Consider the following 14,456-nt stretch of genomic DNA (forward strand, 5'->3'; position numbering starts at 1 on the left):
CTTTATTCTCACATTTTAGTCTTGAGGCTAGAAAAGCTTCTGCATTCATGCCCTAGCAATGTTTGCCTGTGTAAATCTGAAATATGCTGGGCAGCTGTGGAAGGAGGGAGAAAAACAAAAAAACCTTGTGTCTGAAACATTTGTGTTTATGTGCATCCTAGCCTGTACAGCTGGTCTGACTCAGCTCTGAGAAGATGCTGTGCAGCTGTTTCTCTGGAGCAATACCTGTGGGCAAACAGCAGCAGAGTCCAACATCTATGTATATCTTCCTGATCTCCAGAGTTCATTTTGTCCCTTCTCTGTCATCTTTAATCATGAAGCATTAATCTTTTTCTTACTGGATATTCATGCACATATGCTTAGAACTTACAGGGACAATCAACCATTGTTCCAGTTTTCCTATTGATGTTTTTCTTGCAAATCAGAGCCCAGGGACTGGCCACAAGCCCAAATCCCATCTTTTCAAAACTGATTACTTCTTTGCTGGGACACTGCTCTACTGTAAGTCTAAGACTGTGTTCAGCTGGTGCAAACCGACTTCATTTCTTCCAGAAGTGAGGGCAGGATGCAGCCTGTGTACTGTTCAGCTCTGGCAAGTCAAAGCAGCTGAAATGCCCTCCCCCCGCGGTAACTCTGCTGCTGACTAGAAAAAGTGGTCCCAAGTCCAAAGTGGTAGTAACATCTTGAAGAAGCTCACAGAAGGAGGATCTAGAGATTAAACCACCCCATTCCAGCTCTGATAAGCTCATTCAGCTGGAAAGGCAAAACAAAACAAAATATGCATGCATTCCTGTCTGAATATGGGACCACAAGGCAGCTAGGCACTGAGATACCATGTAAATAGAAATAATTAAACACTGGAACGGAATGACAGAGACATCACTAGGAATTATCAAAGGAAATTTTTGAGGAAAAACGAATGAATCTCCAATGCCCTGAGATTTGCTGTTCTAAAGAAACAATTCCCACAGAAAAAAATGGAGCTAACTCTACAGTAGAGTGGAATAATGATAAAATATTTCTCATGCTAGAAGGTTCTGAAATGTCTAGGGTAATCAATTTTTAAATGGTACAAATGTGGAAAAAAGCACCTTGTGGTAAATGAACCTTGGTAGGAAGAGCAGCAGAACCCAATTGGTTCCATGGCAGTAGGAGATGGCCATGACCCCATTTCAAGCTGTAAGCCATACGGCTCAGAAATAAGTGGGAATAAATGACCAAGTCATTAGGATCCCAGTGGGGCATGCAGCAATCTCAAATGGCAGCTGATCTCCCACAGTTTTACCCACTGATCTTGTCCACTGCTGGGAAGAAGTAAACTCAATGGCTGTGCAACACTGTGCACTTCTGCATCTTTCACACACGTGTGTGCACACAAATGCACATATGTGCAGATTTTAATAAACATGTATCTACTAATATGAACTTTTAGACATACTATGAATTCTGGAGCTTTTTATGAAGATTCATATCAAGGGAAAAAGGGATAAAACATCATAGGAAGTCATTGCTGTGCCTGAGTGGAGAATAGCAGTTGAGAAACCTTGTTTGCCAGGCACACCTGCAGAAAGCCTCTGCCTCTCCCCATCGCACCCAGCAAGGTGAGAGGCAAATAATATAAGCTCCTTTTGCCTTTCCAAAGAACACTGTGATAGATTTTTCAGTTAGATTATGTCACAGTCTTTGTACTTGTAAGGATTGTTTTTCTAATGAGGCAAGAAAGGTCAAAAGAAATTAATAGCCAAGATAACAGTTATCAGTCTGATACAAATAAAGAAGCATATAATGTTTGCAATACACTAAAATCTGCGACAGATAAAGAAGTCTATAGCCAAAGAGTGTTTAAAGGAAACTGATATTGCAAATATCTACTCTCTAAGTTCTCTTTTCAAGCAGATGACTGGGGCACAGTTGCTGTTTGTAGTTGTTGCTGCTGAAGCCAGTGTTGCCACTGAGGCTTAGAGTAAGGACATCACTCACCCAGTAAGGCTCAGCCTCTCCCATTCAATGGCTCAGATGTGATCCAAAAGCCTCATGCAACGGGGACCAGGTTTTAATTCTCTAAGTGATGCCATAGTGCCAGTAACCACTGGGTAAGAGACATAATACAAAGATCTCCCTTGCCCTCATCGCTGTCTTTATGTTCTTCCCAGAACCCTTCTTCACCTTAACCCTGCAGAGCACTCCATCACTACATGTTTGTAAGTCTCCAGACACCTATATTCCTGTTTTGTGCATGTCTCAAAATGCCAGAGTGGCTCCTTTCTTATGTGGTTGTGACCTCAAAATAATTTTACTAGTTCTGCCTAAATTCCCTTGGGAATCTGTTTCAGTAAGGTACAAATCATGTGTGTAGTAAGTTATATGCAACACACACAGACGCCCCCCCCCCCCCCCCCCGTAAGCCTCTTGTGAGGTGCCTCTGGAGCTTGGATATGAAGAAACTGAAGGCAAGAACTGAAGCGCTGCCAAGGGGTGAATTTTGGGTTTGAGCCTACTCTCAACCATTCCTACTGACTAGATGCGATCCCAGGTGATGGGTTTTCATGTTAGTCATTTTCAGGATCCTAATCTACCTCCATTAATGTAATAGGAGTTAAACTTTTCATTCCAAGCAAAAAGCTAGACAACTAGAAATGTAAATGCTACAGGACCTGATTTCCATTGCTGAAGTTCCTCGTGGAAGCTTGGTCTCACAAGTCATGCTTTAGTGAAAGGGGTCTTAAGTGTCAGTATGATTTCTTTTGCTTTTCCAAACCTTAGCTCCTCACTAGTCCTGTGAGTTTTTAAACCATCTGGTAAAATCAGTGATGTACAATATATGTCCTGCTTTCAGCTGGGATAGGGTTAATTTCTTCTCCATAGTTGGTACAGTGCTGTGTTTTGGATTTAATGTTGATACTGATGTTTTGGGGTTTTTTATTAAACTATTCTTAACCTACAAGTTTTACTTTTGATTCTCCTCGCCATTCCACCAGGGCTGGGGGGAGGTGAGTGAGCAACTGCGTGGTGCTTAGTTGCCAGCTGGGCTTAAACCATGACAACACACCAGCATAATTTTTGCTTTAATCAGTTTAGCTCATTTCCTTAAAGATATTAAATCTCTTGCACAAGCACCTCTCTTCACTGTTGCATATTTTTTCATAGTAAATTATTCATTCTCAGTTGCATACACTTCCAGACTCCTCTTAAGACATGTTCTATTGGTTGGATTTGGGGTTTTTCCTTATATTTCAGTCTGAGCTTTAGAATCACTAAATGTTTACAATAATCACATGATGCCTTTTTTTCTTTTTCACAGATACTTTATTTGCAATAGCAGTGTGAGAACAGTAGAATACATGTGGGAACCAGATAATCAAGTATGATTTTCTAGTGTATTATTTTCAGTAGATTATTCCAAATGTTACATACGGAAATTTTAAGTCCTATAACATTAGTTCTGATATCATGGTGACTAAGCATTTAAACAATAAGCAGTCTTGTAGAAAAATCCATGTATTGCTTTACCTCATTTGTCCTAAATTTCAGACTGCAACAGTGTGATTTAGATCATGTAAGTGGGTAGCAAATACTTCAGTCTATATTTACATCTTGTCTATTTAGTAAGTCCTCGAGAAACTTAGATGCACAGAGGATGAATTGAGATACAAAAAATTGTGCATGGTGTTTTCACTTCTCACCTTGAAAAGAAAGGTTCACAATGTAAATTTTCATATATTTTAATTAGATAAAAAACATTGGATGGTGTGTAATATCCTGAATGTGTTACACAGACTACAGGTAAGATGTTACAGAGCACAGCAGCAAATGTTCTGCCATCCAGCACTAGAAAGGTAGAAACTTGATGGCCATCTAGCTTTCTACTGTGGCAATTACTAATAATCAGAAATAAAGCACACTTTGAAAAGCTGATATGCAAATACATGTGACAAGCCTAAACACTGCATGAGATAAGTCTCACTCCTGCTTTCACTGAAAGAATGAAAGATACAGCTCCCAAACACTTCAACAGGAGAAGCGTTATGATGACAACTCAAATGCTGCAGGGTTTTTTATTTTTTTTCCTGAGAAAGAATTTGGGTGATAAACTCCTTCACACAACATAAAAGGTATTTGTGTGTGCCAATAGAATCACCCTTAACTTCCCTGCTTTCTTTTCTGAAATCCAGTAATTTAATATGAATGTGTTTGTTAGAGTGCAAATATAGCATAGAAAACAATCATGCCATCACAGAGGAGTGAGACTCATCCATTTTGTTTTTTAGGATCCCAGAATGATGACAGACCTGGCAGACTTCTGGTAATAACCATCCACCCTAATAAACAAAAGACGTTTCATACCACAACCAAGAAATGCTTTAAGAGGACACCAAGTTATGTTATGAGGTGCAATTTAGAGCTGAAGAGCTTTAGAACATAAATCTCATTCAAACAGTACCAAAGTACATATTTTAAAATAATACTAAAGCAAAAGTATTTCAAATCCATAAAAATGTCATGCTAGTTTATTATTTAACCAAATGTGACTACTGTACAGTGATGACACCATTGCAAAACAACTTAGAGGAGCACATATCACTGTGCCAAAACTAAATCAAGTCCCAAGAGATGCTCAAGAGTGATGTTCCCTTTTATGAATGGTGATGTCTTGTGGTGTGGCAGAACCACCTGTGATGATGGACACTTCTAAGAATACTTTAGGGTGGGTCATAAACTTCAAGTTGAATGCATTTTCTTCCAAAATTAAGTATCCTGCTGAGAGCCTCTGATTTTAGAAAAAAACACAGTGAAGTGCATGACAGAAGCAATCAGACCCCAGAAAAGCTCAGGACCATTTCCACCATAGTCAATGACAAACTCCTCCATGAGTCTCATTCTGTGGGAGCAGGAGCAGATCTACCACATATTGCTTTCCTGCTAATGTCTGGTAGCATGGCATCGTCCTTTACTGTCTAGTGGTCTCTATTTTAGCTGCTCTTCTGTCCCCTGATCTTTTCAGAAGTTTCAGGATCTTATGTCCAATACTCTCTGAGAGAGGAGTTCTCCTGGGACTGGTTCTAAGTGACGCACTTCATTAATACGGAGTATTTTAATGAAGAAGATCCTCCTAACAGAGGTGGCTGGTGCTATGCTCACTTTATGCTCACCTCAGCAGCAGAATTAGGCTGGGTGAGGAAAACACACACAAAGCCACTTGTGTAAAGGACCCTTAGGCATAAAACAAATCACAGTTTCTTATTTAAATAACACAGTACCATGCAAAAATCACAAATTAAGGAGTGTCCTGAAATACAAAAATGCAAACCTTTGCTTAAAAATCCACCAGTTCTTTGTGTATGACACTTTACTTGTGGTAAGTCATGCAAAAGGTTTAACCAAAGAGTCCCTTTAACAAATACAGCATTTGAACAATATAGAAAAAAACCAAACCCAAACCAAATGCCTAGACAGAACTTCCCCAACAAGTTTTCAACTTCTCATTGAAACTGTTTAGCATGGTGTTTACCCATCTGAGCAGAGGTATAACACCACACCTGTGTTACCCTTCCCCAGAAGACTTAGTCCTTGCTGTGGGAAGGAGCTCTTATCTGTGGTTTGACATTGTTCGTTGCAGGTCCCCACGCCCTTGAATCGTGAGCCTGTCCCTGTGTCGAGGCACAGCTAAGGACAAATATCAGCTGCTTTAGTAGACTTGACAGGTAGCCACTGCCATGAGAGGGAGCATGTCTGCTGGGAGGGCTCACATGACAGGAGTAGGGCTGCCCCTGGGTCACACAAGGAAACCCTGACCTGTGCCTGCCTGTGCTACATGCTGTGCCTGGGTGGAATACAGGAGAGATCATGGTCCAGCTGCAAATGCACGAAGGAGTCATGAATCTCATGCTCAGTGCAGGGAACTTGTGCCATGCTAACCGGGTTTAAGACAAGAAAAATGTGAAACTAGGAAAAGGACTATAGTAGGACACACTGGGACTATGCAGTGCTGCAAGTAGGGGTAGTAGAATTGCACTTGAATCACAGTGCATAAATTCGAGAGTTGCAGGAGTTTATTATCTCATTAGAAACATCTAATTCCTTGTAATAAAGATTGCATGTAGAGTATGTCAAAGAACAGACAAGGCTAATACAGCCCACAGTCAGGACTAATACTTTTTTCCTTTTCTTCTTGCTTAATAGGCAGGAGTAGCTTTCAATTTAAAAATAAAAACTATATAATTACAGTAATAATACCATGCTCCTGACTGCTTTGCAGCTGCGTATCGTAAAACTCAAAGCTGCTGATCAGAAACAAAAGCAGTAAGTCAGTAACAGTTTTACAGAAATGTTCTCCTGGGCTGTCAAAATACTTCTATAAGGGAAAGACTGTTTACTGAACATATTTCATGTACCTTTCCCCCTAAAATACCCTGCGCTTGCATCTTTTCCTAACAACACATAAAGAAACCTCAGCTAGAGGTGTAATTAAGACTATATGAACACTGGAACAAGCACAGATCCCATTCAAATAGTCAGGTATCACAACAAAAAGCCAGAAGCAGTCAAATTTTTATCATCTGTTATAAAAAAAATTATTTCCCAATCAGTGTTGCAATACAGTTAAAAGTTAAAATGTCTCTACATTACTAATAAATTAAAAAAACCATATCTCCAACCATCTTGTAAGAAAATAGGTAAGTAATTTAAACCTTTAGTTTATATAAATTAGCACAGAAATGTGTATTTGAACAAGTGCACTGAAAACAGATAAGCCTTCTTTTCTTCTGGTACCTCTTGTAACAGGAAAGCCTTTATATTCTTTGCATGACCTTGAGAGGCTGCTAACACTAAATGGTCAATAGTCAAACCCGAGGAGAGTGTTTCACCAGATACACAATGACAAGAGGGAGAATGCAGTACAGTCAAATGCTTTGCAGCCTTATTACTATACACTTCAACATTCCATTTTCAGCATGTTTACTCTTGGAGATGTATTTTTATGGCAAATCACATGAGTGAAATTTGATGGGTTGATATATTTTTTTTAAAAAACCTACTAAAGTATCATTTTTTCCGAGGTAGTTTGCAAGGAAATAGTGACGTACATGAGTGGAAACAATACTCCTTTGCTCGACTGTGAATAAAAGTCTTAAATACTGCTGGTGCTGTCCCTGAACCTTGCAGAGAATGTTTAATGGATACGATGTTATAATGAGAGCTGACAACAGCCAATTAAGTGTCAGAAGAACAATCTGATAAGTAGGTCTTCATGTCTATAGGCATTTCCTGGTATGTCTTAACTGTCAATCTGAATGTTAGACATCTCTATCTCATTATTGACTGATTTATTAAAGGAGAATGTTTTCATCTCTTTTTTTGATTTTGGGGTTGCTCCAGAAAGAAGGAAAGGAAAATACTAGGAACAAGTCTTAATTTGCAATAATAGGTGGGGAATCCTAATTATAACAAAGTCCTAATCCTCCAACTGAGCAGGTGTATGGTTTGGTGACACCAATCCATGCAGCTGCCCACACCATACCTTTCAAGAAGTGGTAAATGCTCAGTCTAGAGGAGATCTGTTTCTTTAATAGGTGGAAGAATATCTGTGGACGTGCTAGGAGGCTGCTCTCTGCTTTCAGTGCTTCTTGCTAGTCATACAGAAGACAACACCTCGCTGGATGGATCTCTTCCCTTCTTGTCCTCACCCCTGTCAATATCAATCACATGAACTATGCCAGGCTTCAGGATCAGGTCATCGGTCTCTACTTGGCTCCTGTTATCGTCCACCTCGACGTACTTCCCTTTGGAAGGCTGGGTAGCCTTACCGAAAACATCTTTGAAACGGCGCTTGAGTTCAACGTCTGGGCAATAGACGTACTCATAAAGAGCACCAGCAAGGACCGCTCCTATTATTGGTCCCACCCAATACACCTGCAAAAAAGAGGTGGAAAAAACCCCAGACATTAAGATCTAGAGCAAATAAAGAAGCCAAGGTCTCAGAGAAAAGCATGTAAGTACAGACCTTACCCAGAAAAGTTTCTACAAAATGCCCTGGCCCAATTATTAAAACCAACTCTGCAGAAATGCATGGTCACATTGCTCCCTGGCTTTCATGAACCAGAATGAAATCTGCCATCCAGTTTATGAGTCAGAGAAGTACAACTACCATAGGTTTCACCGATGGTGACTTAGAGCTCAGCGTGAGTGCTCTAAAATCACATATGAAGTTATTCGAAAGGCAGTTTCTTGTTAGTGGCATTAGTCTTTGGTATTTTTTCTTTTTTCTTTCTGCCTTCTCCCTATCTCTCCCAGCTATTCCAGCCCTTTCAGAAGTACTCCATAGTCACCTTGCATCCAGTCATCTAAATGATCTCACATCCGTGGGTGCAGCTCTTCCCTAAAAACTCCTCTCACATCAGTGTTTCAGGAATCACCAGGTAGTGGACCCCATGGAGCAAAGAGGAACCTACACTGACATTTCAGTGAGGTACATTTACTACTTCCCTGATGCCTGAAAAAGATTTCAGTCTACATATCTGGTTACTAATTTTCTGGAGCAGACTGGCTGAGTGGCAGTGAAGCTATGGACCTCTCGACAAACAAAGGTCATCCTCTCTGGCTGCCCCACCTTCTCCTATTAATGGAAATCAGCTTTTTTCCCCCCTCTTTATGGGAAATTTAACTTATTTTTTAAAACTTTGCCCAATAATGCAAAAGTACAGGTTCTTCATCCTCTTTATTTTAACCAAACAGAACTATAACATTTCTTGAGACAAAAAAGGCAACAGATCCTGGTGGAGTCATGTATGTCAAATACATCTCTGTAGTCACATACAACAAATAGATGCTCTGACACAGCTTTACTTTTAAACTAGCAGCGGTAAGAAGATTGAGAAGCAGATCAACATCTTCGAAGTGAAATAATTTTGTCAAGTTTAATTGATCCACCTCTTTACAAGAGGCCTCCTCTAACTTTTCATTGCTCATTGCCAGCTGTAGGCCACATATTTGGACTGTTTGCAAGAAGACATACAAGTGAAACACTGATGTAGAAAAGTGATTTCTTTCTGCATTTTCAACCAACATGACAATTAATGTTCAAGAGAACAAAACCTTTCCTAATGTACACACAAACAGTTCTACTTCAGTATTTCAGACTCATGTTTCCAAAATAATCCAAATTTGGCTTCTAATCCTACAGAATACAACAGGCATTCAGCTACCTGATAATCTGATTTGAATAAGCAAATATAATGAATATAACACAACTTTATAGGTACCTATCTATTTCAGCACGACACCCAGCAGTTCGGTAACATTAGTAGGTGCCAAAGCCCACAGGCTTCTGTGAATGGCATGCCAATGTCACTGCTCTGGAGGAGGAGAAAAGGCTGTCTTTCCAAGTGGCCAGGACAGTAACTAAGCTTCTCCTACAAGTTTCTCCATGGTACATTTGTTTATTGTTTATAGCTTTAGTTATAAATTACAGGCTTCGTAAGAGTATGGATAATTAATCTTGTGAAAAACTACAGCAGTTCTTCATATGAACAAACCATTCACTGATTATGGGTAAATCTGCCTCAATAGGATAACTCTTGGGAACAAAGTTACACATGGTATCGTGTTTGCAGAATTGGAGCCTTAGGGCCTGAAGACAATGTTATTTCTGTTATTAGCTGCAGTGAGAGCAATGTGGGCTTCATACTATAAAAATCAAGAAAAACCTTCCACGCACTGTAATATGCAGCTCTTCCAGTTACTATTGAAAGTGTCCCTAGAAGTGCTATCCCTGTCTATAATTAGGTGAGGCTGAATTGAGATCCATCTCTGCCTTATAAAATGTGAAATGGTTTTTAATAAGTTGGATAGTGGGATTCTGTAGAAAATGACTGCATCATTCACAATCTGTTTATCACATTGTTTCCTGCACAGCTGCTCCTAGCTAAGGTGATGCTTTCAAACTGAAGCAGGTAACATCTGGTCTGGTCTGCAAAGACCAGACTGCAAACTCTTCATCTCTCACTATAAGCATTTGCTGAGGCAGGTTGTCCCCCAGGAACCACATCACAGAGGGTCCCTCCTCTCATTTTTATATGTTTCCCCCATTTTGCTGCAGAACCAGGTGAAATGTGAAGCCAACAGAATTACTTCCATAACTGCTCACCACATGACCAGCAGGGTTTGCAATCTGCCTTGGAGGATTTTTTTCTTTCCAGCAGTTCAATTCTTTCTGTTTCACTGCATTGCTTTTTTTTTTGTTTTGAACTTTTTGTATGATTTCCTTTCTACCCCAGCTACTAGCTCCACCAAATGGCCCCTGAACAGTAAGAAGGTATTCCAACATGCTGCATTACTGCACTGCAGTCCTAAGTGAGGAGCATGATGACACCTAAGCTTGGGGCAGGTCAGTGCCTGCCTTCCTCGGTGATAGTCTCTACGGGATGTACTGGGAGAGAGAGCTAAAAGCAAATGATGTATGAAAAATTATGATCGCTGTTTGTCGCTATGGTGAAGGAAGCATGAAAGTAGAGTTACCCATTGGTTTTCCCATCTCCCCATGATGACAGCAGGTCCAAATGATCGAGCAGGGTTCATACTGGCACCGGTGTAATTGATCTAAAGCAGAGAGAAAATGTTACCTGTTATTAAAGTCTTGATGATAGGGATTTGATTTCTATGGAACACCCTGGTTTTGTACGGCTTCTCATCTTGACAGCGGGTATCATCACTCTCCTGAGTCTTATCATAAAGTTAATGAAGTCATCACATAAACAGCCAGAAAAGTTCTGGTGCAACACCCTACCCAAGGGACACTCCTGCAGACTCCAAAGGGTTTTCGCATGGATCCATACAGAATACAGCAGCTATATTAGCTGTAACAGCTATAAAGGTCACAAAAGTTTCCATTTACTTCTGAAGTAGCTATAAAGGGTAAAGGGATCTATTTTTTAATGAGAAATCATTAACTTACAGCAAATAAATGTCCAATTGCAACAGAAAATCCAATTGCTAAAGCTACTGAACCAGTGACATCACTTCGTTTTGAATCACAACTAGCAAAAATAGTAAAAACCAGCTGGAATGTAATTATCAACTCCACCAGGAGTCCATGCCCAGCAGAAAGATCTCCATGTACCTGGAAGAAGGGAAAGAAACACCAGAAATGAAGAAAAGGTGATTTCATAAATCAGAAAGCTATCACATACATTAATTGTATTTCAATGAACAGTACTGCTAAATGTTACAGAGTAAAAGACAACAATGAACTTTTAGAGGTACAGATTGCCCCCTTCTCCACTTTCCTTTTTTTTTTTAAACCTTAAAATATTTTTTTATTTTGAGAGTTATGGAAAATCACTGCTGGACTGAGAACAGAAGGTTTAACAGTAACATCCAACATGGATTTCAAACTTAGACTGCAGAAGTATAGTTTATTTTTACACAGAGATTTGCAAATGCTGCACTTCCCTTTCACCATTTTTTTTCCTTGGGAGCACTGTAATTTACTATTCAATTATAAATTCATTAATTAGCCCTGACTTAATTAATTTAAATTTCAATTAAAAATTAAGCCGTGTGCGGCTCAAGTGCATTTTTAATAAGTCCTGCAACAGGGCTAACTGATGGCATTCCTTATTAGTTTAGAACAAAGCTGAAATCTAAGCCACAATCTATTTCAAAAGTATGTCATTTTAAATTGATGTTTTTTCAATCCCCATCATAATAGCACGAAATTAATTTCCCCCCTCCCCAGCTCATATAAAAATGGCATTTCACGCATATATTATTTAAATTTTGTATGTAAATTAACATTACCTGCTGTCATCAGATTTGGGGAAGTTCTAGGAAAGAGAACTTCTATAAAAAGAAGAGCTATAGATAGTACACTGCATAAACCTATCCTAAGGAGAGCTTTAAGCCCTGTCTAGATGCAAATAAACCAGCAAGCCCTTAAAATCTCTACTTGAACTCCCTTCATTCTGTGTGACACTGATTATATTTTCTTAGGATCTAAGCTAGTCTAGTTCAAGAGCCAGAGGAGAAGTGATTACCGCAGTGACTCCCAGGCCTCCTACCACGCTTGGAGGTGTGACAAGGTAAAGGATGCCTGCGCCCACGATGGCTCCCAGGCACTGGGCAAGAATGTAGAAGACGGACTTGGCGAGGCTGATCTTCCTCGTGCAGACCATTGCCACGGTCACAGCAGGGTTAATGTGGCCTCCACTGATGTGTCCAAAGCACTGCACCATGGTTGCAATGCTGAGTCCAAAGCAGAGGGAGATAAGGACCATGTCTACAGGCAAGGGCTTCTCTGCTCCACCCCAGTTGATCGTGGAGCCGAGGCTGAGGAGGACAAAAATGAGCATGGCCAAAAATTCTGCCGAAACGGCCTTCCAGAAGGCCTGAGTCCAGACTCCTTTAAACGCCACCATAATTCTCTCACACTTACACAGACGTCCACACTTACTGAAAAGGAAAACAAATCTTCATCAGAAGTCACCAAATGTCTGTTGTTCTCCTGTTAGGGGTTGCTATTCAGCAGATTTTGGAGAAGGCTGCAACGCTGAGTATCATTGGCCTGGGACAAGCACAGACTACGCTCTTAGAGCAGTCTGTCCTTAAAACACAGTCAGTGTTGGAGTGTATGCAGGATACAGGTTAATTAATCACTCCTTGAGATAACTCTGTCCGTATAGTTTCAGCTCCCAAAAAGCAACATCTGTATATTTTGAAATGATTATGAAGATAAGTGTATTATTCCATGCTAGCTGACTTCTTTCTGATTTAGAGGCTGTATAATTATACCACTTCAAGTGGCCTCTTGATCAACATGTTCATTAAATCAGTGAGTATCCTCTTTTTCTATTCAAATCTGTACTTTTCACAAAGCAGGTAAGATAATTCAATAAAAACTAGTAACTTAGTCAAAACCTAATGCTTTTGATGACAGTGTAGTGTTAGGAGTTTGCCCTGGGAGCTAGAAGAGAAAGTCTATTTGCTTGAACACTCATACAGACCAATATTGCAAATTACACTTATGCAAAGAGCAGTTTCTTCACTGTGGATGTAGGGTGAAAATTTAATTCAGGCAGGAGAATAGATGCAATCCTACATTCTGACCTTTAAATCAATCATGCAATCAATAAAGTGCTTTCTTTTGGGCTAAGGATGCCAAGTGAGCTGGGGAATAGATAATGTTTTCTGTATGTGTGGTGTGTAGAACTCTGCATGGCAAAGAAAGGAGTGTCTTGCTTTTTCTCCCTGTCTGGAGATGCTATTTATCAGTCTACACTGCCTTCCTGATGAGTTACAATTTTGCTAGATGTTCAGATACCTATGAAAGTGGGTCACCAAAGAAAAGTTATTTGTGGTATTAATAAATTAGGAGAATAAGCCAAAAGGGAAGCATTTTAATGAGTTTCTAAGGCATGCTAACAAGATTCTTCTCTAAAAACAAAAGCAAAAAAACCTCCAACCCATCCAAGAAGCAGAAAACAAAAGAAAGAATATTCGGTTGCTACATTTGGGAACAGAATTTCAAGTGAAAGATGGATGAATTTATGCTCAGTTATCTGAGGTAATGAAGTTACAATGCATATTTAATATCAGTTACATCAGAAAGAAGCATAAAAGGCATGTCTGCCCTTTTCAAGTTATTGCAAGAGGAATGGACCATGAATTTCTTAACAGTTCCAGTGAGTTAGGGAAAAGCAATTTAACCCTGTGACTGGAGCAAGTAAGTTGTTTCCCTGTCTCATTTCCTATGCTAATTTACTCTGTGTTTTGGATAGGCTATTTGAACTCTATCTCAGTTCTCTAGACTCTCATGTGAGAACAAAAATTACATTATCTCCTGCAAAAGGCTGTTGAAAAGTGCTTGTGAAGTGATCTGAGACACCTCAGCAGGACTTGCTCTACTAGAAAGTGAAGCCAGAATCTCAAAAGAGAATAAAGCCATACCCCAAATCTTCTGATTTTGGGTCAAACTCAAGACAAATGGAAAGATGTTTTTGTAAGATCTCACATTAACAGTCAGTTAATGATCAACCGTCTAGACTAGACGTTTTGTTCAAAATGCCCCCAAAACCATTGCCTCCCTCAAAGCTGAAGCTCAGAGGTATTTGGTTGCCCTTACCTTTGAACCCTATGCCCAGCTTCACACTGAAACTTAAAGGCTTACCTCTGACACCCTTATTACTTCCTCACTAATAATTTATCTTAGTGACCTGAATAAGACGTAGGTGCTATATCCATACTGAGAAAAGTTCATTTTCTCAGGACATGTCCCAGGTGAACATTTAATACAGGGACGACACATGTCATGAAGCCCATGGAAAAGAAACCTGGATGCACAGACAGGAGAAACAGCACTCATCTACCCTTTCACTCATCAGCTCAGTTGGGATGCAACCCGGATTTCCCTGAGCAAAATGCAAGCCCTGGTGTTATATTCAAGGCTTTTGGAAAATTTCCAG

At 39.9% G+C, this 14,456-nt stretch overlaps 1 protein-coding gene across 2 annotated transcripts in view; it reads right to left on the reverse strand.

Moving 5' to 3' along the window:
* Positions 1-3,283: 3,283 nt before the first annotated feature.
* The window catches only part of AQP4 (aquaporin 4), a 51,010-nt gene continuing 39,837 nt past the window's right edge, over positions 3,284-14,456 (reverse strand). For both annotated transcript variants that reach the window (XM_051775467.1, XM_051775470.1), the window contains 4 exons: positions 12,033-12,447; positions 10,952-11,116; positions 10,516-10,596; positions 3,284-7,911 (listed from right to left, as the gene is read on the reverse strand). In XM_051775467.1, the coding sequence (XP_051631427.1) occupies positions 7,633-7,911; positions 10,516-10,596; positions 10,952-11,116; positions 12,033-12,447 (940 nt within the window). In that variant the 3' untranslated portion in view covers positions 3,284-7,632. The remainder of the gene's footprint in view (positions 7,912-10,515; positions 10,597-10,951; positions 11,117-12,032; positions 12,448-14,456) is intronic.

The sequence above is a fragment of the Manacus candei genome, unplaced genomic scaffold (genome assembly GCF_025592945.1).
Source record: "Manacus candei isolate 608988 ecotype Guabito, Panama unplaced genomic scaffold, ASM2559294v1 h1tg000008l, whole genome shotgun sequence".
NCBI lineage: Eukaryota > Metazoa > Chordata > Aves > Passeriformes > Pipridae > Manacus > Manacus candei.